The 24,967-nt window shown below is 39.6% G+C and overlaps 2 protein-coding genes and 2 pseudogenes across 3 annotated transcripts; 1 reads left to right on the forward strand and 3 right to left on the reverse strand.

Moving 5' to 3' along the window:
• Positions 1–1,501: 1,501 nt before the first annotated feature.
• On the reverse strand, positions 1,502–3,497 carry LOC149108629 (uncharacterized; annotated as a pseudogene). Its single transcript, XR_016208598.1, has 2 exons — positions 2,670–3,497; positions 1,502–2,442 (listed from the first exon to the last, which is right to left on the reverse strand). The product of XR_016208598.1 is annotated as an uncharacterized LOC149108629 (transcript).
• Positions 3,498–8,024: 4,527 nt separating this feature from the next.
• On the forward strand, positions 8,025–12,381 carry LOC149108630 (uncharacterized). The gene is made up of 2 exons (XM_089293599.1): positions 8,025–8,152; positions 11,552–12,381. The coding sequence occupies exons 1-2, from the start codon at positions 8,092–8,094 to the stop codon at positions 11,914–11,916; spliced, it is 426 nt and encodes a 141-aa protein (XP_089149725.1). The 5' UTR covers positions 8,025–8,091; the 3' UTR covers positions 11,917–12,381.
• Positions 12,382–13,083: 702 nt separating this feature from the next.
• On the reverse strand, positions 13,084–14,270 carry LOC110065472 (protein BTG2-like). The gene has a single exon (XM_020772618.2). It carries the CDS (start codon positions 14,041–14,043, stop codon positions 13,477–13,479), a length of 567 nt encoding a protein of 188 aa, XP_020628277.1. The 5' UTR covers positions 14,044–14,270; the 3' UTR covers positions 13,084–13,476.
• A 6,084-nt stretch (positions 14,271–20,354) lies between these two features.
• Positions 20,355–23,185, reverse strand: LOC110065490 (carnosine N-methyltransferase 2-like; annotated as a pseudogene).
• Positions 23,186–24,967: the final 1,782 nt, after the last annotated feature.

The raw sequence follows: 24,967 nt of genomic DNA on the forward strand, positions 1-24,967 counted from the left end.
TTTCCCACAAGGGCCCGAACCAATCGCAATTCCACATCGTACCTTTGTTTGCTTGTCGGCCATTTTGAATTTTGTTTACGCAATTACGTCTGGGACCGACCAATTATTCCACCGGGCTGTGACTAAAAGTGGGACGGGGACGGGGGACTGGGACGTGGGACTTAGTGACTTGGGCCACGTGGACGTGGGACACGTGGACGTGGGACTCGTGGACGTGGGACACGTGGACGTGAAACACGTGGACGTGGGGACGTGGAGACGTGGGGACGTGGGGACGTGGGGACTCGGGGACGTGGGACTCGGGTACTCGGAGACGTGGGGACGTGGGACTTGGGGACATGGGAACGTGGGACTCGGGGACGTGGGGACGTGGGACTCGGGTACTCGGGGACGTGAGAACGGAACGGAGGTATCGAGTCTAGTTTGTGAAAGACATTCAATCTTTGCACTCGACTTTAATATATCAAGAGGTTTGTGAATTGGTATTTGCTGAAAGGTGACAGTTGGCTATCCAAACACGTATGGGTTATTGAGCAAGTGTGAGTCCAAGATGGCTGGATATTGGCCAAGTTCTTTTTGCGTGTTTATGGACCGAGACGGAGTCGAGGTCCATAAACTCGCAGAAAAAGAACGAGGCCAATATCCAGCCATCTTGACCGAACAAGCTTGGCCAATCAAGGATTTATTACATGGCTTTCGGGGAAATTTTTTTGCGGGACACGGCGGGGTAGTCCCGAGCGACCAAGAAAGCTCCATCTTGACCGCTCGGGTAGCCAATCACAGCGCAGGATTCATCTTGCCCGCTCACGGAGCTAGCCATATAATAAGAGAAATTGTAGCATTTCGGCGTCCTCAAATAATCGTTAGTATGACCATTTTGACAGAAGAGAAGCCAAAACTGAGTGAGGCATTTGTGACTCGTTTTTTATTATTTTAAATATTTTATTTTACCCTCAGTCCGCATTTTACCCTGAGTCTGCATTTTACCCCCAGTCTGCAGTCTGCGTTTTACACTGACCGTATATTGAAGCCCCTATGTGCAAGGACAGTGTCTCCTGGTTTAAATTTGGATAGTATCTCACTTTCTTTGACAAGCCTTTTATCACTCATTGCACCTCCTGCACCACATGAAACAAAAGAAACAGTTCCCACCTGTGTACAGGCAACTAGTAGCTTAGCAGTAGGCCTTTCTTTGTAGAATAAATAAACCGGTCATTAGCTAAGGCTAATGAAGGCCTCTGAATGGGCACTTCAGTACAGTCAATGATGGCAGTGACATTCTTATATTTCTTAAAACAGTCCGGGTAGTAATTCTGTGCTTGCTCTTGTGTTGGCCAGAAGATAACAGGCTTAAGTTCCAATGATAGAAGAGGAAGCCAGGTAGACAGAATAACTGTCACAAGACTTGGAATTGGCGATTTAAACTAAGTCGCAGTTTCATCAGTGTTAGTAGCAGCTGATTTTCAGGAGACAAAACCCCTTCTGGACCTGGCTTCTTACTTCTGCCTATCTGACACCTCTTGAGTTTGTGTGAATCTGGTCCCTTGTAATATTGTAAGAATGGCACTTTTTCTTTTACTTGATTGTAAATCCATTCTAATAAATCATAATTGTCTAGTCCAGTGTATAATTTCATTAAGGAATCAGAATATTTCACTTTGTCTACAGAACAATTGTCTCTCTTGGTGCTTTCAGTAATTACTTGGTTTGCTACAGTTAGAGACTTTTGTAGCTGTTCATTTTCATTTTTGAGCCTTTCATTTTCCTCAAGAATGTTCATAATTTCCTTTCTACACTTACACTTTGTAAACTGTCAACCCGGCATTTTTAACCTAGTGGTTATTTCGGGTTGCCAGAACCCTGATTTTTAGCAATATTTTATATATTTCTGTATTAATTAATGAAAAAAGGGTAATAAAGAGGATGTTGTGTTGTTGTGTCAAGCATGATCTAGTTTGACAACCAAATTCTTCCATACAAGTTTCCGTTTGCCCATACATAGAGTATGTGTTATCATTTTCCATGGCTTTTGAAATTGATGACAGAGACTCAGCTGATTCCTTTCTACTGTCAGTGTTTTCAGGTAGAACTTCAAGTTTTTTAGATTTGGTACTAGTCTGAGAATGTGTCGCTTTTCTTTTAATGGCACCTGTTCAAGTGGTTATGAACACGTCACTCCGCTCATCGACATTATTTCAGGACTCGATAATTCTTGAAACATTATGACTATGAGTCTCTTTATCTGTACCATATCCCCTTAGCCAGAGTTCAGGATGTGGGTGCTCTCCCATTGGTTTACCGTGTACAAAATGATTACTGCAGAACCTTCTATTTGCTGTCACTCGAACGTTTTTGCGGTTGACAAGTCGTTCCCATAATTTAAAGTGCTTTGGCTGTGGCTTATATCACTTCATACATTGAACATGTGGTTTTATAACACACCTGCAATAGTAACAAGCATTTGCATCAGCCGTCAGAAGTTTTGTATATTTTATTTAATATCGAAGAAATGCTTATAGCTTAGATATGATCAGTTTAAAAACGAATGAATGAACCAAACTAATGTTAAGCATAAAAACAGCACACCATAGATCCAAGCAGCTTGGGTTGTTGAACTTGTAAACTTCACGAAATTCAACATCAGTAAAATCGCAAACAAAAATTATTACCTTTCTGGCTTTCTTCGATCATTGGAACAGCCAAACACGGCGCAGTGGTCACCTCCACCCATATGTATTTCGCGATACCGTCGGACTCGACAATAATGAATCAAATCTCCACAATAAATCTCCAGAAGTTCACATTACCACGAGCCAGCATCAAAACCATTGCCCCCTTCTCGACCCATAGTCCTTTGCGAAATAAATTTATTCAATATGGCGTCCTATTTTATCTGTAAAACGGGCTATATGTGTAATCTCAGTAAAAATCTAGACCAGATATCATGCCAAGAGTAGAAAATGCATGTTCATTTGTCATGTTTTGCGAGACCAAATTTACATCTGTAATAAGGGGGCACCATGTATACAAAGTACGATGGACTCCAGTGATTGGGGAAAAGCTTGCGTGCAAGAAGGACAAAAGAGAAGAAGCAAAAGCGTATGACGACTTTGCGGTCAGTTTATATAAAGATGGAAAAGACAGCAGTGGTGGCTCTGATGTTCTAGTTGGGCATGTACCTATTGAACTATCCCATCTTGTTTGCACTTTCCTGAATGCAGAAGATAGCAATGAAGGCGATGCCGAGGTTATTGGAAAGTGGACTTTAGAAAATGGACTTGTTGTTCCAGCGATTTCAGGGCAACCCTAAAACCTGGACACCGGAATCCGGAATCTGGAATCCGGAATCAGAAACCGGAAACCGGAATCTGGAAACCGCAAACCACAAATCAAAGAAAACAAGTTCTTCAAATACGCGAAAATTATTTTGCATAGCTTTTGTCTGTAAAAACATAAGAGGCCAAGTAAAAACTACCTCAAACTTAACCTGTTTTGAAACAAAAGGTGCAACCATTATTTCTAGTGAGGAATATGATTATGAGAATCTAAATTAAGGTAATTCCCCTGAAATAAAACTGTCAATAGATTTTTGTTCAAACTTTGTCCACTGAATATTTATCATATGAGAACTTTAATTATAAAGTGAAAAGGGGGGTTGCCCATGCTCTTTAAGGGGCAGTGAGGCATTGAAATTGTCCCATTTTAGCATTATTTAATGCTCATTACAAGAACGCATTCCAAGTTATTGTGAAATCTTTGTGAGCCTAGACTTATGAATACACGCCTCAAACTACAGTCAATACTTGTGTCGGACACAAATAGACTTTTTACGTTTCATTTTGACAGACAGCTGAATCCTGTTAAAATATTGGAACCAAATTGCTTGCCACGGCTATCAAACTGCAAATAGAAAAGAGTACAGTGAAGTTGCTATTTTCTTTATTTCGTCAATTTTCAGCAATAGAAATCAGATCAGTCTTTTTATCACGCAAAGCTAATGATTAGTTCATTAAAACGACTGGAAAAAAAAAATTGGGATGCCCGAGCTCGTTAGTGAGCTATAGCCATTTTTCAACTGACAGAACTCAATATCAAGGCAAATCCGCCATGTTTTCAATGTGCGCGTGCATGAGCGCGCGCTAGTGACGCCATAAGTTATGCGCAGTAAGGATGCGCAATGCAAATGTGAGGAATCACCTTAAGTGCGTCGTAATATGATTCCAAGCACCCTGAGAGCCAGAAACTCACCACAGTAGCTTGTTGCTATTGTGCTACTCACGAGTCTTCTCAAGAACCACGCTCTTACCAGGGCCAGGTTCACTAAAAGATGGGTAACTTAGCCTGTGTGCCAGCGAGCAGGCTCTCGTGTTTGGCCCACGGGCGCGAGTTGCGAAGCTGCGAGAAGGCACTCGCTCACTTGCCAACGAAAAATCACTAACCCTGAGTGGATAGTGATTTACCCAATGGATAGCTTTATCCAGTTTTTGAACAACAGGGCCACATGTATAGCTAAGGGTTGTTCCGAACTAGTCAAGATTTTTGTTAACAATTACAATTTCTGGTTGAAGTAGACAGACATTGGATTTCATTTGAGACTGCGATGCCGCTATCAGGATTACAAATTTGATGAATTAGTCTTTTTTCAGCTTCTTTCAGTGAAATTATAACTTTGAAGTCAAACGCAGTTGCACATACTCAAATACAGGTCTTAACCAAAATACTCAAAATAGAAAGATAAAGAAAATAGGCTGTCAAATTTGCTTTTGTATTGTGTAAACATCAGGAAAGATTTACGTTATTTTATTTCTAAAGAAGGGGACATTGGGGGGTTCTGAACACCGCAATACCTCAAAAAGATTCGGCAAATACCGCAATATCGCAAAAACACTCGCCAAATACCGCACTACTCTGAATGTCAAGTTTGCATCATTAGATAACACGGAAATAACAATTAGGACTTTGTTGGTCAACCTTATTGTCAGGTAACCGTTGATTTAGACAAAATAAGTAACATCCACTGGCATGTTGGCTAATAATTAACAAAATGCAGAGATATTATCTATCCCAGTTGCCTTTCCAGTCTTGAGGCTTTTAAACGGCTGATCTAATTTCCATCCCGGACCATGAAGCGGTCTGCCGTTATCGGGAGCCCTTCTCCAGACTGTAAGACAGGTTGGTTTTAGGGTGGAGGACCCCCTACTTCGGAGATACTTCGCAGCCCCCGGCACGGCGGCTGCGAAGTATCTCCGAAGTATTTCCATCCACTGCGCGCGAGAAAAAACCTCTGGTACCCAGGGTAATAACTAGGGAGCATATAGCATACACAAATCTTGTTCCCAGGGCTTTTTCTTTAGGGTTTGAGAGGGGCGTCTCTAAAGGAAAAGCCCTGGGAACGAAGTTGGCCATTTACGTATTAGCACACGTACAGCGAAAGATATTCTTCAGCGGGGCCAAAATTAAGCACATTTTCTTAGCTATTCCCTTGGCACCTCACTATTTCAGCAGAGTGGTAGATTCTTATTGCAATATAAGAGTGTTAAAATGGTTCTAATTTTACCATACTCTCAAGGTTTTACAGATACACCAACGATAAAATGATACAAATTCTTACGTATCTCAACAAGTGTCTCAACATGAGTCCTCTCCATAAAGGAAACTAAGAGCTTTGAACTTCTAATATACTGTAAATATTTCGGACGGTTATTTTTTCGGACACATTTATCGTTCGAAATTAAAATCGTCCGAAACTTTTTCATGCAAGTAATGTAATCAGTTTAAAAAGCGCTATTAAGATCCATAAATAGCCCTTACCGAGGGTGATTTGACTAGCGACAAAGCTTTTGAATAGCACAGTCCTCCACACATTGTCACACAAACAGAGAGTGGTATACTTGTGGAAACACAGAGCAGACGTTTCTGAGACATTGATTGATTGATTGATTGATTGATAGATTTCAATAAGGCACAAACACAAGGCTTCTAAACTCTTCTTAAAGAGTAGATTGATTGACTGGTTGATCAAACTTGACGGGACCGTCAAACTTTTCAAGCACACGTGTACAGTGTTTGGTTTCTCAGGCATTCCCCAATCAATAACAGAAAAAATTGTGGATCACGAAGTGTGATCGCGAAAAGCCATTTATTTTAAACTGGCACAGTACCGCTATTTCAAGAACCCATCATCAATTTTAACACTCTAAAGATGGCTCGCACTGTGTGATCTTGTAAGTCTTGTAAGTTGTATAATTTGTTTTACTTGAGTCTTACTACGCTATACTTCAAGAAACCTTGCCTCTATACATGTAAATTCATGTAAGTCCTCTCTGGTCTTAAATCTGTTTGGAAATAAAAGTAATGACACACAATAAACTTTGGTACTTTTTTGCCTTTTATAGCTATAATTGAGCCATAACAAAACGGCTCCATCGAGTTCTGTAACATTTGTAACAAAATATTACAGGACAAAAGACACAACAACGAATGTTGTCGGCTGATTATAGCAATCCCCCTCTCGACGCGGAGGTCCTTCCACCTGCTAAATCTACAGGAGCGAAAAAAAAAGAAAAAAACGGTGAAATTAGGTTTTGCACATCGTTATTTACACTAGGAATATAACAAGAAGCTTTGAAAGTCGCCGTAATTTCCTGCTTGATTATCTGTGGTAAATGGTACACCATGATCCCAAATGAAAGATTTCCTGCTTGGTAGCAAATCCCAAATAAACAGTACTCCGAAAGCAAAAGCTGTTGGAAAGTGCTGAACTCAAACGTCAACTGACTTGTTAAGTCCGAAGCAATCGGAAATAATATATCGAAACATACAATAAGACGGGAACCAAAATGATCTCTTATTTCTTTCGAATGGCGCTCATTCATACAAAGAAAAGACATTACCTGCTCCGGTGTAGCACAAATTATTTTAGTTCAACAAGCATTATCTGGCTTTATTCTTTTAAATATATTCTCGGAGTTTACGAAGATGGATCGGCCCACAGTTGTTGAACGTTTTCGCCATCCAAAAGGTACAACCCTTCGGGTGGAGTAACAACAGGAAAAGGCTGCTAAATTCGAAAATAGCTATGTCAGTCCCGTTGTCTATTGTTGATTGCAGGAGGGGGGGGGGGAGGGGGAGTGGAATTATTGGCTTAGTTTTTATATGAATTATCTATAATGTATCAATTGTTTACGATCCAAGATAACGGTGATCATTGTAAATGATATACCATGATCCGTGTCAGGACCTTGCATGATAAATCCTGATGCGGATCATAATGAAAGAATTGAACTGGACTTGTTTCAACTGTCAGGGAATCACACGTGCTTTTATTAAGCTCTAAATCATTTATCAGTCAGTTAGCGTGATACAGAAAAGTTCCCTGTTTTACAGAGAACAGGACAGTCAGTGAGAGAGCTTCCTGTAATTTATTATTATTATAGGCACTACGTGTAGAGACGATTGTTTGAGACTGACAGACTGAAGAGGGTCTCCCAGGGGTTTTGGGGAACAAGGGAACATTGGCAAAATATCGAAGGGAACAAGGGAACATTAGCCATTTTTTGGGAACAGGGGAACAAAATTCGAAAAATTTACAAAGAGGAACAAATAACGAAAATGTGTGGGAACATGGAACATAGGGCAATTTTGGAAGGGAACAAGGGAACAAAGACCCCCCCCCCCGCCCCTGGGAGACCCTCACTGAATAACAAGCTAACTGACTGACTAATTCATTGTCTGATTGACGTACGTTGATCTACGTTTGAAGGAATCTCAATGATGCTTTTACCTGTGAGACTATGCGACTGCTTCTTCTGCTACAAGGCAGCGAGAGTCACACTGCCTGAGAGAAAGACAGACTCCTTCGCATTTCAAAGAAAAAAATGAATCAATAAAGGTGTCTGTCATCACACCTCTCTCCAGGCTGACTGTCACTTGTGTCACGTCAGCCGATATGTATCACGCTAATGACTGATGAATGATAGTGCAGCCCACCCTTACCTTATATGGGGTGTCCTCTAATATCCACCTCAAATATCCACATAACTAAATTCGCGAACCACCCTTGTGTGCAATTGTTTAGCGGAAGCAGTGAATATGGCTCGCAGTTATTTCCACGTTGCCATAATTGTTGTGGCTCTCTTCATTGCTCGAGGAGGTAAGCAGGGGTGTTAGTTTCGTGCACCTAGGTTAGATCTCCTACCATGTCGAAACATCTGTTATGGTTTACACCCAAATCTTTCATTCTCGCTCAGATTCAACCGAGGTCATCTCGTAGCTCGACTAAGCGTTAGAGACAAACGAAAGTAAGCTACCGCCGAAACTTCCATCGATCAGTATCATCGAGGGTGGCCGAATACCGAGTACACGCCACTTGAAGAAAGTCACGAAATGTAAGAGCGAGAACGCGTCGACACTCAGGAAAAATTTGAATGGCCTTTATGAGAGTAACCGAGTGTTGACGAGAGTCGATAAAGACGTGCGAGAGACTGCACGCTAAACGAGAGCGGGGGTTTCAGCTGTCTCCTGATGGACTGCCCTGATTCTTCTTTATTAAAATTTAGCGTGTTTTCTGGAAAAAACGCCCACCCCTGAAACTCGTATAAATGGGCAAAGCTCAAAGGGATTAGCCCATCACCGCAGATATAGAAGTAAAACAAAATAAGAAATAAATGTTACCAAATCGCTATTGGGATAAAAAGAGATTGGCCCTAAACCCCTCAACAATCGATCGGCTTGTCTAGTCTTTCACTTTACTCTTTAGCGGGAAGTGATCGAAGTTCCCCTCAGGTATAGTTCTTGTGTGAAAGCTGAATTTGTAAGGGTGCGTTTCTTCAAAAAAATCCAAGATTGGATTCTTAAATCCGAAAGAGTCCGAAAACGGGTTTTCCGTTTCTTTACTAAACAGATCAATCCAAGATCTCTGGGATCATGGTGCGCCAAAGGAATCGCAGAATCCACTCCCAGTGTGGATTCTTCGGTTCCTTTGACGCACCATGATCCGACAGATCTTGGATTGATCTTTTTAGTAAAGAAACGTAAAATCCGTTTTCGGATTCTTTCGGATTTAAGAATCCAATCTTGGATTTTCTTAAAGAAACGCACCTAAGTATAGCTCGCAGGGGTTAAATGTTTAAATGCGGAAAGAAAAGTCACATATAGGTATTAAGCTGAGTTTGGTTGTTGTTGATATCTATATCTATTCTGAACAGGAAAGAGCTATGTTTACGTCAAAAACATTTTCAATGCGTTTTTGCATTTTGATAATATAAGCACCGCCCTCAAACAAGTGCCACATTAAAACGTCGAGAAGATTAATAAGCGTCGTGACGGAGGATCGGCAATTTTTTTAGCTATTATTTTTTCACTTTCAGGTTTCTTAAAATTTTTAACCGGGAAGCTAGAACTGAAGGAGTTTCTTTTTCGTAAATTCAGAACTCCTCAAAGAACTCCTTATGAGGGCTACCAGTTTGTCAGTGCTAACTGTTTTAAGTGTTTTTACCCTCGTTAAATAAAGTTCTTCTTCTTCTTCTTCTTCTTCTTCTTCTTCTTCTTCTTCTTCTTCTTCTTCTTCTTCTTCTTCTTCTTCTTCTCAAAAAGCCAGAACTTAAGCATTTGTAATTTTTGTAATATTTTAGTAATAGATGCTAAACTTTGGGTCTTTAAGAAAAATTGTATGACATGTCTTTATGCTTCATGGCAACCGTGTTTTGACAGGCATGCCTTTTTCAAGTTTGTTTTTTATTGTTTTGTGTTTCTTTTCTTCCTTTTTTTAAAAAAAAAAAAAAATACTTTTCTGATGCATTGTTCTTTTCGCTTTTAACATTGTTGTATTAACGCAATTATCTTTTTCATTTTATCATCATCATGTAGTCCTCTTTGTCCCATGGGGGACATAGGGCGTCCACAATTGCTTTCCATTTCTGTCGGTCCTGAGCCGCTCTTTTGGCTTCGCACCAGGTCATGTTGATCTCCTTCAGGTCCTTCTGTATGCTTCTGCGTCATGTAGTTCTGGGCCTGCCACGTTTCCGTGTTCCTAGCGGATTCGAATCCATCGCATGGCGCGCTATGTTTCTCTCACCCTTCCTTAGGGTATGACCAATCCATTTCCAGCGTCTTCTCTTTGTGGTGGTAACAATAGGCTCTTGTCCAGTTCTTACCCATAAATCTTTGTTGGAAATCACCACAGGCCAATATACTCTCAGAATTCTCCTCAGACACTTGTTGATGAATGTTTGTACTTGCTTTGTAGAAGCTGTCGTCACTCGCCATGTCTCTGAACCGTACAGTAAAACTGCCTTAACATTGGTGTTGAAAATTCTAATTTTGGTAGCTGTGCGCAGGTCTTTGCTTCTCCAGACTGGTGTAAGCATGGCAAAAGCTTGCTGCGCTTTCTTTCTTCTTGCTGCTATGTCTTCATCCGTTCCTCCAGTCTTATTCATCACGCTACCGTGGTAGGTAAACTCTTCAACCTCTTCAATGTACGACTGATCGAGACGAACCTCTCCTTGTTGAATGGCATTGATCCGCAGCACTTTAGTTTTACCAGGATGGATCTTAAGGCCTACTATTTGTGCTGTGGTGTTCAGTCGTTCCATTTGATTGTTGGCATCCTGTAGCCTATGCGATAACATGCAGATGTCATCAACAAAGTCTAGGTCCTGTAGTCTCTGGATCATCTCCCACCGACTTCCCCTTGGTCTGTTGAATGCTGTTTTAGTCACCCAGTCACCCAGTCGCAATTTGGTCTGCGCAGGACCTTCCATTTCTAAATCCTGCCTGTTCTTCACGCAGTCTTCCATCTACATGCACCTTCATTCTTTCGAGCATAATACTGCTAAGCACTTTACTGGGGATGGACAGCAGAGTGATTCCTCTCCAATTTTTGCAATAGCTAGTGTCTGCCTTTTCTGGCAGTTTTACTAGTAGTCCATCTAGCCAGTCTTCCGGAATCTCTTCGGTTGTGCAGATAGTATTGAACAGATCATATAGTATATCGATGGACGTTTGTCCGCCTGCCTTTACGGCTTCTGGTGGAATGTTATCTGATCCCGCAGCTTTTCCGTTCTTTAGTCTTGTCAGTGCCCGTTTAATCTCTTCTTTCGTGATGTTGCTGGTGTTGATCGGTAATTGGTGGTTAACTTGTAGCTCGGGGGATCTACAGGTGGATCCCTGTTAAGCACTGTTGCAAAGTGGTTACGCCATTCTTCAAGTTGACTGTTCAGTTTGTTGAGCAGACTTCTAGTGTTTTTCATTTTAGGCATTGTTTTATTGATCTTGATTATTTTTGGGTAGTCCTAGATGGTTTTCTGACTTTCTTTTACTCTCAAGAAAACTATCCAAGAAAGTGGTCCCAAGATGGTGGCTGTTGGGGCACCATTTAGCTTGATGTCATAAACTCATGTGTCAAACCTCAAACCTAACTCATACATACTCTACTCCATGTTCATTATTCTTGAAGCTACAGAGAAGGAGACAGTTTCTCCCTTCTGCCCCCATGGTAGAAGATGAAAAGCCCTCTCTGAATAGAATTAATGTTATGTCATTTCCTACGTAGATTCTCTGAGCTGTTACAAATGCACCAGCGAAGATTCCACCAAAGACTGCAAGTCAAAGATGGAGTCAATAACATGCCCATCAGGAACATTAAAATGTCTCACAGGTACATTTAAGTGCACTCAGGGCAGTACCAAGACAACGATCTACTACAAGAGATGTAATGCCCCAAATTTGTCGAGCTGTGGAGCCAGTCCACAAGATTTGCCCAAATGCCCCACGTCGCCTGGCCAATGGGAAACCACCGAAATAGAAAACTGCTGCACTGGAGACAACTGCAACTCAGGATCATCACACAGCATCAACCAAGTCATGCTAGGAATATGCATGGCATTTGGTTTCTGGCTTCTAGCCTTTATTCATTAAGTCTTGCTCAAAGACTGGTTTGAGATCCTTTTAGTGTTTGATCAACCTATAAATTAGCTGAGTTGTTGTAACACAAATTACTAGACAAGTACTTGTAGAAGTCTTGCTGTCGTTACGTATGAAATGTGGTAAGACCATGTAAGTGGTGCCATAAACAGTAGATAAACAGTAGTGCAGATTCAAAGGTGGTCCAAAGGAGAAGCGCTGGTAGAGGTGTACAAGAATGGGCCCAGTCTTCCTCCATTAAGGGGAGGTGAGAGCCTGAACTACTCCCAGGTAGAATCTGTTTGTTAGTCAATTAAAACCTTATATGTAGACTTTACTTGAGTCACACAGAATAGACCTCTTTACACTGTGAGCAATCCCTCTTTTGCTTAGCCAACATGAAATGTAGTAATGCATGATTTCAAGAATAAAGAGAATAGAAAGCTTCAATAAATATGTAAGAGAATAGCAAATAGACAAGAGTAAGTCACTGTCTGAACACTCTAGGGCAGTCTCTGTCCCAATCAAAATTTACTTGAAGGTTTGGTTACTTCAATTTGTAGTATTCATGTCTGCCTAGCCAGACCTTAATTCTTATACATTTCTTGGAAATGGTAAAACTCCTCTCAATTATTTACTGCATAGAATAACAAGGAACATACATGAGTAATGAATCATACCAAAAAATGGGAAATTTGTAATTCAAGTTTGCCACAAAAACCTCAGAGAATCAAACATTTGTTTTCAATTTTTCAAGTTATGCCTTTAGTTTTTCATGGGTTTGGTTGGCCTTGATTGATATTTTGATGGGCAAAAGAAACATAACCTCATTCATTTTCAGGCCTGAAACAGCTGTGCTTTCATTTTAACATTTGTCACATCCAATTTTAGCCATTTTTGCTTCTTTGTTCAGCCAGAATAAAATATTGTCCACAGACATAACCAGACACTGTAGAGATGAGACACAGAGCTGTAATTTCCGACAGGTGAGAGAGCAAAAAAAGAAAAAAAGACTGCCATCAAATTGAGCAATAATGGTCAGTTGCGTTAAAATTGGCTGCCGCTATTTTGCCTCGGCAACAAAGAAAAGACATGACATGTTCACATAGACAGTGGTCTGATGTCATAAAGTTGTTGCATTACATTTCAACCCACATTCACTCAAAAAAACATTTCAAAGTATAAAATCCTCACTATGCCACAATATTTTTATTAACGATAAAATATTAAACTTGCATTTGTACAAAATTTTGAAACAATATAATAGTAATCTTTACACAATTTCGCTCCTTTGGAAGCTTCCAAATACTATTTCACAATTGTACATGTACAAATTTACAAATTAAATTAAGCCATTCCCAGCTATTTGGCAAAAATTAATACATTAGTAAAAATTTTTCCATTTAATAATATCAATTCTGTACATAGAAAACGTATGTCTATGTACAAGGAACCTTAAAACATTTTACTATATTAAAACTTTAAACATTCGTGTGCGTGGAGGAAAATCTTAAAGATATTTCGAGTCCTTCGGTCGTTTACAAAGATGCGGTCAATGAAAATTGTGTACAGCAATTAAAACACTTCTGTAGGTCGTTTGGTATAGTCTTTACTAACCCAGTGGTATCGGTCGAAGTTTTCTTTGTTACTTTGGATCCGTGGAAATAGCGTCTGCTGGAAGCTCGACTGTGAACACTGACGATAGCTCCCGTTGAAATAGACGGGCTGAAGGAGCCTTTGAGAACGATTGCTACCTTGCTGTTGCTGTTGTTGTGGTGGTTGTTGAGGAGTGTTACAATAAAGTGGGCAGATAGAACCTTTTCCTATTCTGCAGGACACTTCTCCAGGATCAATCCACAAAGCAAGTCCACCTGGGAAAATCTCCAGCAAGACTGAAGGTGAAATTCCGCTTGCCTTCGTCGCTTTTAGTAACACGGGGTCGATTCCTGTCGTCTCTATGTTGATGCATCTAAATGCGTTCCCTTTTAATGGTTTGTTCGGATGCCAGTGGTTCTCGAATCTCGCGATGATTAACTGTTCTAATGTGTCGTTAAATGTTTCAATCTGTTCCTGATTGACTTTAGAGTTCCTTGAAACAACCTCGGTGAGGAACTTGATGGCGGAACGAACTTCGTCCTTCATGTTTGTTGTGTTTCGTTTTATTTCTTGGCAACGTTTTCGTAAGACTTTGAAGCTTCGCTTTAAAATTATCTTCCGTTCTCGCTTCTACTCAACCGGATGGTACTGTAAAATTTCAATATCAGCTTGGTAAGGGACAGAACTACTTTCGTTCCTTGAGACGTTCTGAACTTCACAATCCTTCGCCCTTCTCTGATCGTGCTATTTATTGAAAGCTGGCCACGAATTTATTCGTGTGAAAAACACTCCAGCAGGGGAAATTTGCAAGCCAAAAATAGCCTCTGCGTCAGACCGCACCAATCACAAGCCAGTTCGAACAATAAGTATTCATGGGTTACTGTGGTAACCAAGGGTGGGTATCTGACGCAAGACTGTTGAAAGCACACGTGTTTTCGAGTGCGTAATAGCTATTGTTGTTGACGGAAAATATTAGTTGCAAATGGCGCTTTTCGCCTTAAAAACCACATTTTAAAGCTTAATGAAAACGTTTGTGAACATTTTATCCATTGTAGAAACGTTCTTCGTCGCATTTGAGAGAATTGTGGGCGATTTAAGAGCAAAAAATCATTGTAACAACTTGGCAGAAGACTCGAGAGTGAAAGCCACTCCGAAAACGTGACAAGTATCAGCTGATCTGCACACGCACTCTGGCGCGTTACGTCAAATGGGTTTCTTTCGCTAATCCACACCTAGATTATTTTCAAACGATATTATACACGTAAACGAAAGAAAGAATACAAATCTAGGGATTTTACGACTAAATTTCGATGGAGCACTATCAACATATCGAAACATACGTGTGGCATGCAGATGGTGTATTTTCGCATTTCCGATTCTCATCAAACGACTCTTGTTTACATTTGAACACATCAGTTGTCAGAACTGAACTCTACCTGAAGGAGAAAGGACGGAAGACGAATCCGTTTTCGTCATTTCTTTGAGACTGTTTTTACCCCTTAATTCTTATTGTTTTGTTTTGCGGTGGTTTTTTCACTTTCCTTTCGACGCTGGCCACCTGACCACCTCAGGTTTTGCCGGAAATATATTGTGCATGTAGTTGGATCCTGGTGCGGGGGTGGGCGGGTGGGGGAGTGGGGAGGGCACTCTTTTATCTGGGTCATAAATTACCTGAAACTCTTAGAATTTGTCAGTACTGCTGTTCTAACCAAATTGAGAATGAAATGCATTTCTTATTTCATTGTGACCGATACAATAATATTAGACAACAAGTCACAAATGGCGTCATCAAGAAATATCCAAAATTTGATTCCTTTACTGAACACAGAGAAAACAATATTTTTATTTAACAATGCTGACACTTTTATTTGTAAAAAACTAGGTTACTTTACATATGAAGCACTACAAATTAGAGAACTTTGTGACCCTAGAACCTAAAATGAAGAATCTTGTAACTAACAAAACACAAACCGCGGTGATAAACATGGAACCAAAACGCATTTTGGTTCCATGTTTATCACCGCGGTTTGTGTTTTGTTTCTTCTAAAGCTACGATGGCCAAGGAAAAAGAGTGTTTACGATCTTGTAACTAACTATGTTTATTTTTCTTTCTGGTTGCTGTTGTAATTTGTTTCGTTTTTGAATTTTTATTTAGCGATTCTGTATTTAGGTAACACCATCCATATGGGAATACCAATAAATTGTTGTTGTTACAAGGATGTACGGCCCCAAAAAGTATGGTACGTTTTTTGGCAGTTTTCGTCAGAAATGAGGTATCGATTTTGTCCATTTTGGTCCTAATAGGGGATGTTTTTTGCACTCTAGCTAGTTTTAAATTGGGCAAGAAGCTACCCTCCCTTATAAAAGCATATACATTCGAAATTGGAAATGAAATTTTTGGTCAGAGCATAAATAGTCTTTAGAAAGCGGGCCGCACACCCCAGCCCAATTTTTCTGGGAGTTCCCCCCCCCCCCCCCCCCCCAGATTTGGATACTGAACTGCTTCAAAAGTTACACAATATCTGTACTTTTGTCTAGCAAGATCGAGAAACTACTGAGAGCAAACGCTGGGAACCCTTCTTTGCTTCCCTGGTTTTGTGTTGTTTTAGTTTGTTTTTGTTTTTCCACAACTGCTTTTGTAGCGGTGTTTTTCTGTTCAATTGTTATTTCATCACGAATCTTTCCGTGCGTTTGTAAAGTTATTGTAGCTTATCCTCTATTGTCTTTGATATTTGAACCCTAATACCGGACGTGACGACAGGCGAGACCGGACAACGTGTTATTTTGCTACGAGGCTTAGAGGACCAAAACAAAAGAAAGCATACATTCTAGGTTAAGGCACGAATAAACCGTTTATTTTGTTTCAGTTTTCTGTTTACCAGCTTTGATTGTTATAGCTTTCCCAGGAGCTTTCCATAGACTCTTCCTCTTGTACGTTTATTGAGGAGAAAAAAATGGAGGTACTTGCCTTGTAACTCAGTATTACAGTGAACCCCGTTAATACGGTCACCAACGGGCCATGAAATTTGACCGTATTAACGAGGTGGCCGGTAGGGTAAATTTCATGGCTTGTCTATCTATTTAATTTTATAGAAGTCTTGACAAACATCACAGTTGTACTTCTAAGCAACTGTTCTTTAATAAGTATTCGAAATGCAAGAATAATTTTTCAAAAAAAGTTGAAAGTTCAATCAGAACATACAATATTAGAAGTTTACGTCAAAGAATTCTTAAGGAGGATTAACTAAAGGCTTGCATTACTTTGCTCAATGGACCTTTTTACCGACATCACGAACTATCAACAATTTTTCGTACTTTTCATTTTAAGCCAAAAAAAAAAAACCATAAATCAATTTGTTATGCCGAATGTTCATAAGAATCCGTTGCAAACTCATAAGGATATGAGACCCCAAGCTTCACTATTTTTACCTTCCGTTGCCTCCTTGGTATACATTTCTTTGCAAAAATTGGCAAGTTTGGGCTCCCACATTTTTACGAGATCACCAGTGTAGTGAATTCCTCTTAAACTTCGTATATTAACTAATTTCGGCGTGATAAATCGAGCGGTGAGGCTCAGGCTTTGTTTAAATGAAAACTGTTGGAAAAACATCACTTCGGTAAAAAAAGTCCATTACCCCGCCCTTACCCCAACCAGATTTGTACGGCCTGTATGACAAAGTTCTTGCAAACAATATTGGTGTTGTGAAAAGCAGTCAACTGCTGTAATCAACAACAAACCAAATTGCACTTTCGCATTAATAAGATCGGAGGTCGACAATCTTCCTTGTAAGAATGATAAAGCAAAGAGTGTGTGCATGGTTATGGACTTTTGAAGTGAATTACTGGTCCGAATATTGTGCCTTGCCGTTTTTATTGTTTTGATAAAAGAGCTTGCTACCTCGCACCCTAAAAGGTACTTTGACTGCTAACAGTAGTGGTGTTTCGTCAAAAGTAAGACCAAAATCCTTGATTTACACCCCCAAGCGAGACGAAGAGCATCCCAGACCTTTTCACATGGGAGTCTCCCCCTCCCCCGGGTTAAAAAGCAGCTATACTTGAAAGTTGTAGCTATTAGAAGTACGTTCCTGTTTGTCTCCATGTGGAAATGCATGACCCAGACGGGAAATGGCGAGGAGGAGGAAGAACAGAGATCCCTCCTGTCCACACCATCCTGTTTAACTGTTTCTGTAGGCTGTCACGGGAGAAAAAAAAAGAAACTTCCCACGGAGTTTTCGAAATAGTAGCAGCTGTTTAGATGTACGTAGTTATTTTTATATACAGTGGAACCTCCGGTTGCGACCACCTCTCGTAAGCGACCACCTCAGTCTCCTCAGCGACCAGTTTTCCAAAATACCAAAAGTTTCCAAGTCAAATCACTCCATTTGAAACCTTTTGTGAACGACCATCTGAGCTGCCATAAGCGACTACGTAGGCTTGACATTTTGGGTGGTCGCTTACGGGAGGTTCGACTGTAGTTACTTTTTATAGGATCAACTTTGATCAAAGTGAAATTTATAAGGACCTAAACAGGTGTATGCTTTGGTACCATCTTTTTGTAAAAGCGAGCACCTGTGTGTACTTAAGATGATATCTAAGTGACGCGAAGTGTAGCTGTTTTAATTTCAGGGGAAAGAGAAAACAAACAGCGGTAACAAACATAACAAATAGATTACGCATGTTATGTTTGTTACCGCTGTTTGTTTTCTCTTTCTCCTGAAATATTGAAATGGTCGAAAAAAAAGAATTTTTATTATAGCTGTTTCAAATCGATTTTCAAGGATCGTTCCACCTGAGTAACGCGTGTACTAGCTACTAGCTATAAAGTACCTTATTCTACAAAGTTTATTCAACATTTAAAGAAGTTGCTGTGTTCCAGAATTAGAAGCCTCCGTGTTTACTGTCGTTTCCTCGCCTCATCGGATTTAGAAACTAGACCCTGCACCTCTGGAATCTTGTAACGAGTGCCAGCTTCCAAACGGTTAGCTCTACAGAGTTCACCGTATTCCCTGTTTCCGTTTAGTGTCGCCCTCGCGAAGTGTTCAAGCCGTCCAGTCCCAATATTTGCCAAGCTCGCTAACGCTGGTAAAAATTTAGCAATCTGACAGTACTTAACACCCACAGACAGAGAATAGACAAACTTTGTCTTATAGATGTTGCCAATGAGTTTGCAGCTCTCAATGACAATCGAAAAAGCAACTTCGGCACCTTCAAAGAATCGTCCGGGTGACACTCAACTGTTGCGTCTGTTGGGTTTAGCTTAGAAGTTAGTCTATTCATTTAAATTTGGTCAAACGTGATGGCCACTTTGTTACTCGTTGTTTTATAATAATTAAAAACTAACTTCACTGTCGACAGTTTTAGATCCATTTCTAGCCATTTCAGAGGCCTTTGTTTTCCCTCTTGTCTCAAACCTTTATCCTAACTCTTTTGAAAAATCTTGGATCCTCCTCTGCAAGTACTTAGAACGTTTCTGGTATCAAGGATAGCCTCAATTGACTTGATTCCTGTTTGTATTTTTTTCAGTATTCATTCACTTTATTTCTTTTAATTTTGTATGGCACGGTAAAAATCACAGAATTGCGCATTCTGAATAATAATGGTGAACACTTTCTTTAAGGTAATCAAAACAGTAAAATGACCTCAAATCGATATTGTAAAAGACCAGTATATATATTTATTTGATTCAGAGAGAACACGTCCTTGACCTCATCAAGTAAAATCTAAAAGTGTTGCTCTTTAATAGAGGTGAAAAGATGCAATCGATTCAAACACCATACATGTATGAGGGCTATGAAGTAGGGAAGGGGGTATCTAATCCCAGTTATCATCCTAATTTTGGCTTAAATTCCAGATCCCACTCTAATTTTGGGGAATCTGAAATCCCATTCCTAGTGGTTGTTTGCAAACTAATCCATATAATGAGTGAAAACTACACCAATTGATGCCATTTGGATACACGCACTGAAAAAAATCTCGCATTCAGTAAGTAAACACACTTTGTCGTCCATTACATTAGTCAAATAAATTGACCGTATGAAGCCTGGAAGCCGTAGCAGGCAGTGTACTGATGTAGAACTTTATTTCTTTATCAGTGGCGGATCTAGGGGAGGGAGACATGGGGCCCGCCCCCCCCCCCCCTATTTTGGGTAAAGAAGACTCACAGAAGAAAGAAAGGCCGGTAGGGCAAGTAAAAAAAAAAACCGGGCCCCCCTTAGCTCAAGGTCTGGATCTGCCACTGTAAACAATTATTGCCAGAAATTAAGCCTCATTTGAGCAGTAGTGTCAAATTATAGATCTGGAGACCGCTAAAGAAGAGAAATCCTATTCCCTTCTTCGAAATTGTTTCTTCCTTTCCCAGTCCTAGTGCAGTAAATCCCATTTTTCCAGTTCAAAAAAATACACCTCCACGTCCCATTTTAGCCCTTCATGACCCTCGTATATAGTGTTTGGATGGATGGAGATCAAGTCAAAGAGAAATTTTCAATTGAAATAAAACCATAGCAAATGCTCTAAGAAAAATGCAACTGGCATCAACAGCATTATGAACCAATTGGAATTTATAGCAATTACCTGTAACTTGCTCAAAGCCCGAGAAAAATTGAGCATGCAAGATGTGATTGCTTTAACTTTTAATTGATTGAAAAAAATGGCAGATCTTAAAGCCAATCACTGAACACAGCAATTGCAAGATGAATCAATTGCAATGAATGAATTAATCGTAAGATGAATCAACCCCAAAGCGTAGCAACTATTGTAAGCTGAAAACTAATATTGGACAAAAAAAAATGTGTTTTTAGTGAAGAAAAAAAAATTTAACAAGGTGCCTATTGGCATAGAACAAGCGCAAGACACATATATAACTTTCTGCCACTGTGAAAAATGGTTTTTAATACAACAAATTTTACTGTTCTCTACTATCAAAAAAAGTGTAGGAATTATTAATAAATTACGATATTATGTAGATGTTCATACAGTAAGACAGCTGTATTATTCCTTCATCTGTCCATATCCAACTTATGGTATTACAAGTTGGGGCAGTGCCTGTAAAACAAGGCTACAAAAGATCAAAACAAAACAGAATAAATGTGTACGTAGCATATTCTTTGCTCATAGCTGGGATAGTGCCATGTCCTACTTTTAATTTTTTACAAATCTTCACACTCGAAAACATTTATAAATTTAAATTAGCCCTTTTTATACATGAAATTAAAAGTGACCCCACAAACATCCCAGTAATGTTTTCTGGAGCTCTCACACAAGCCTCTGAGATCCATAGCTATAATACCACATTTGCGACTAATTTTAATATTTATAGATCAAGTATAAGTAATAATAATTATTATGGTGCTACTACGTTTTCTTTTGCAGCACAAAATTCTGGGAAACCATTCCCTCAGAATTGAAAAAGCTATCTTATAACCATTTTTATAAACAATACAAACTGTATCTTCTAAATACTCAGTCTGTCTCTTAAGTGTAGTCTGCCCATGGTTTGTTAATTTTATTACTATGTTCTATAACTAATTATTCTATAATAAATCTATGTTAATTTTATTATTACATTCTATAATTAATGTTCTTCATATACATATTATGTAATACACGTATCATTTATATAACCTATTTGCACTTTACTTTCCTTTGTTTTTTTTTTAAACTATGTACATGTTCATGCCAATTAATTGCCCGTGGCAGTGACCAACTCGAAAGCTTAACCTATTTTGGTCACTGCGCACATTTGCTTTTCATCACTTGTGTAATTAAAATAAATTTAGTTTGTTGTTCTATCTCTCTACTCTTGCAATGTACTTTAATGTAGAAATGTTTGGAAATAGTGCAAAAAGAACAAAACTGAACTGAAAGCTGAAAACTGAACTGAATCTTACTTAAGGTGGCTGAACACAGTTTTCGTGCGCGCTTTTGCTGATGCAATTCAGCGCGCGCACAAGGATTGCAAACAACAAACATGTCGTCAATAGAGCGATCATTTTATTTACTCAACACCTTCACTATCTGTGCTATTTTTCTCTATAATTGAACGCAGTGTATTGATGGCTTTAGTCTTTTATCATAAATATATGTTAGAAAAGGTAAAGATGCAAAGAACTCAGCAATTCTCAGCTTTTTCTTTGTTACCGAAAGAACCCAGTTAAATGCAGCGCATCTGTAGTAAGTCAAAAAATTGCGATTGAATGAAAATTTGCACTCTCGGAAATACGCCTATTTCTCGAGAACCACGCATTAGAATTTCATGAAGTTTGGCACGAAAATACTTTAGGAAATAAGTAACTGGAGTATTGAAAATATTTCAACTTTAACAAAGGAAACTCTGGATATTCCAGTAAACCTTCAACAAGGGACAATTAAAGATCTCTCTGTTAAATCACTAGCAAAATGGTCTTAACTTGTAAGAATCGTTACAAGCTTAATGCATGCAAATTATAAAGAAAATCTAAAGACTAGATTTTCTACAAATAAACAAAACCGATTTTAAAGGCCTGTTTATTTTTATTCGTGTTGTCATGGCAACGGCACATACGTCAGCTTAACCATCAAAAAACCAAAGTTTGTGTTGTTAACTTGCTTGCTGCCATTTTTGGCGACCGGGGGATCAAGAGAAAAAGGTGAATGAAACATAGGTATCAAAAACTGTGTTAAGCAACCTTAATTGTGTTATTATTACTTTTGACAGTCATTTCAAAACCTTCTTTGTTTCAAATGGTTACAGATATTAAATACCTTTTAAAATCATGACAGATCTTGTTTGAAAAGAAATCTTTTTCCTTCCAGTTTCATTATCAGTACACTCATTTTCCCAGTAGTCAAGAATTTTCTGCAATTTTTCTTCACTCAACGTTAGTCTCGTGTTGACACGCTGAGTTAGGAAATCCAATACACGACCTCCTTCTTCTGAAGAACTATCAAAGATGTCCGTTAGGTCACCAGCAGTAACTTCTCCAGGACACTCTACAAACCTCCAGCCATTCTTTTTTGCCACCTCTATAACCTCTTTGTTGCTGTAATATGAGCCAGGGCTCAAAATAACGCCTTCGGAAGAGAACGCTCGACCGTATGTAACATAAGGACTGTCTTTGTCTTGAGTAAAGGAGGAAATTATTCCTTTATCCCCAAGCTCGCACTCATAACAATGTTTGAGTGCATTTTCAACAGCAACGTAATAAATGCTGTGCAGAAAGTGAATAACATCAAACTTCGCATCATTTGGTTTTTTTTGTTCAACATATTCTTGGAAAGGCACAGGACACCAGTCAAATTTCATGCAGACCCTTTGGTTCAAACTTTCGGGTAAATCTTCTCCTTTCGCACGAAACGCTACCAATTTAGTTTTCTCAGGTTCAATAGCGCGTAAAAACAACTGAAGTTTTCCATTTCTACCTCGATAGACTTCGCTCAGCTTTTCGATAAAAGGCAAATCGTTGAAACCTTCTCCACTTCCGACACTGAGAATGGAAAACGGCGGCGAATGATCGTCGAGAATGTCGGTTATTAAAGGTAGAACGTGTTCCTATACGCACTTCCACGTGATGTTTAAAGGTTCAAGCGAAGCAATAAAGCTCACTAAAGATTTTGAATATAATTCTGGACAACTAGTGAGAGGAAGACCAGAAACTTCACCCTCGACCATGGCAGCTAACTGTGGTTTTCGTACCCAGGTCTTTTAGAATAGGGACCTTTATTGGAGAGGGTCGTACAGGGGGAGTCTCTGGCACGGTTCACGAACCGAAAAAATAACGAATAACGGATCTACGGATATCAAAATCTCAGTTTCCCGAATCACGAAAATGAGCAAGTACAAATAATGTGCTCTTTTAAATAACCTGCTCTTGCACTAGAAAAACTGTTTGAAGAAAGCAAAATTGTGAAAGGCTAAAGCCAAGGCTCCAATTTGCAAATCGCATACCTAAATCACTCTCGATAGACGACTCTAACCATTCGGAGGACTCGTCTCTCAAAATCACGAATATCGGTTAAAGTTCTTCACGGGTTACGCAAAACCTTCAGGTCACGGATGATGGAAAATAAAATCAGCTAATCACGCATCACGAGAATACCCCTGTACGACCCTCGAGAAAAGTATTCAAAATAACAGAATTCGCCGACACAGTTTTGTTCCTTATCTATCAGTGAATGTTCTGGCGAAATTTCACGGAAAACCGTCGATTCTACAAAGAGGAGGCATTCTCTCGAAAAACAAGTTTTCGCCTTCTAAAGATTTATGAACATGTCACACCTTCTCGGAGGGATATGTCAACTCAAAAGCCACCACCCAATGAAATAACAGAACTGCTGGTGAGCTTTGCTGGAAAACGATAGTGTTATAGTCACGTTTTAGACGCACACGTTCCAGCCGTTTTGTGAGCCCGCGTTCCTTGCCCTACACGTTGCGGGGAGGATAAACAACCTCTAAACAACCGGATTCCCAAAACGGCTGGAAATCGAGCCTAGTTTGAAATGTATTTACAAATTACTAGAGGAATATTCAAAGCAATTACTCAAAGCTTGTAGTCGTCTCAATGGAACAGTTAGGTCATATTAAGATTCATTTAAGTATAAACGTGTAAGTATAAACTTCTAGTTGCGACCGTTGTAACTAAGTTTAGGTTTAGACTAGGTCAGCTTGGGTTCCGTTTCAATAGGTTCGGTTCGGTTCGGTTCGGTCGGAAATTAGTTTCTTGACGCTACTGTTGTTATGTAAATAATTAACAATTATTCACAAAGTGGAGGTAAATATCCACCACTTTCACCAACACTGAGGTGAATAATTGTTTTAGTATATACCATACAAGCTGAATAGCTAGCGGACCAAACAGTAACTTTAATTTATTTGTCTAAGAGTAACTTTATTTGAAACAGGAAGCCATTTTGTTTTTCTTCAGCTGCTCGGAGGTGAATAGTACTTGGCTAACACCGAGCTAGCGAATCAGCGTGCGCGAAAAGTACTATTCAGTTGTGTGGTATATACTAATAGGTTGTAATAGAGTTTATAGTAATAACATGTAAATAAGTAAAGTAGTACTCTTCAATAAACTATGAAGTTACACTCTGACGATGTGGTTCATTGCCTCTCCCGCGGGGTTCTCTTGCATGTTTATTTAAAATTTGCGTACCGAATGTTGAAATTGACACTTTCGATCCCACAGAACATTACACATTAATTGACCACGAATACTCCCTACCCTCCCTACTCCCTAGAATACTACTTACGAGCTAAAAAGTGACAGAAGCAAGACTTGTTCTATAAGCGGCGCTAGATGTTTGCACGTAATGTACATAGTATTCAATGATAATGTCATCGGTAAGATGAGAAGGGGTCTCAACAGTGCTTGTTTTGTTCAAGTTAACCATTTATTGCTTCTAAATCGTGTGAAAAAATTTCGGGCGAACTAACTTTAGGTCAGGGCGAAACGACTTTGAGTTGGGGCGAAACGGACCTGGGGCGAAACGACAG

This window comes from Orbicella faveolata, unplaced genomic scaffold, assembly GCF_042242905.1.
Source record: "Orbicella faveolata isolate gen_17 unplaced genomic scaffold, um_ofav_v1 contig_25, whole genome shotgun sequence".
In the NCBI taxonomy this organism is placed as follows: Eukaryota; Metazoa; Cnidaria; class Anthozoa; order Scleractinia; family Merulinidae; genus Orbicella; species Orbicella faveolata.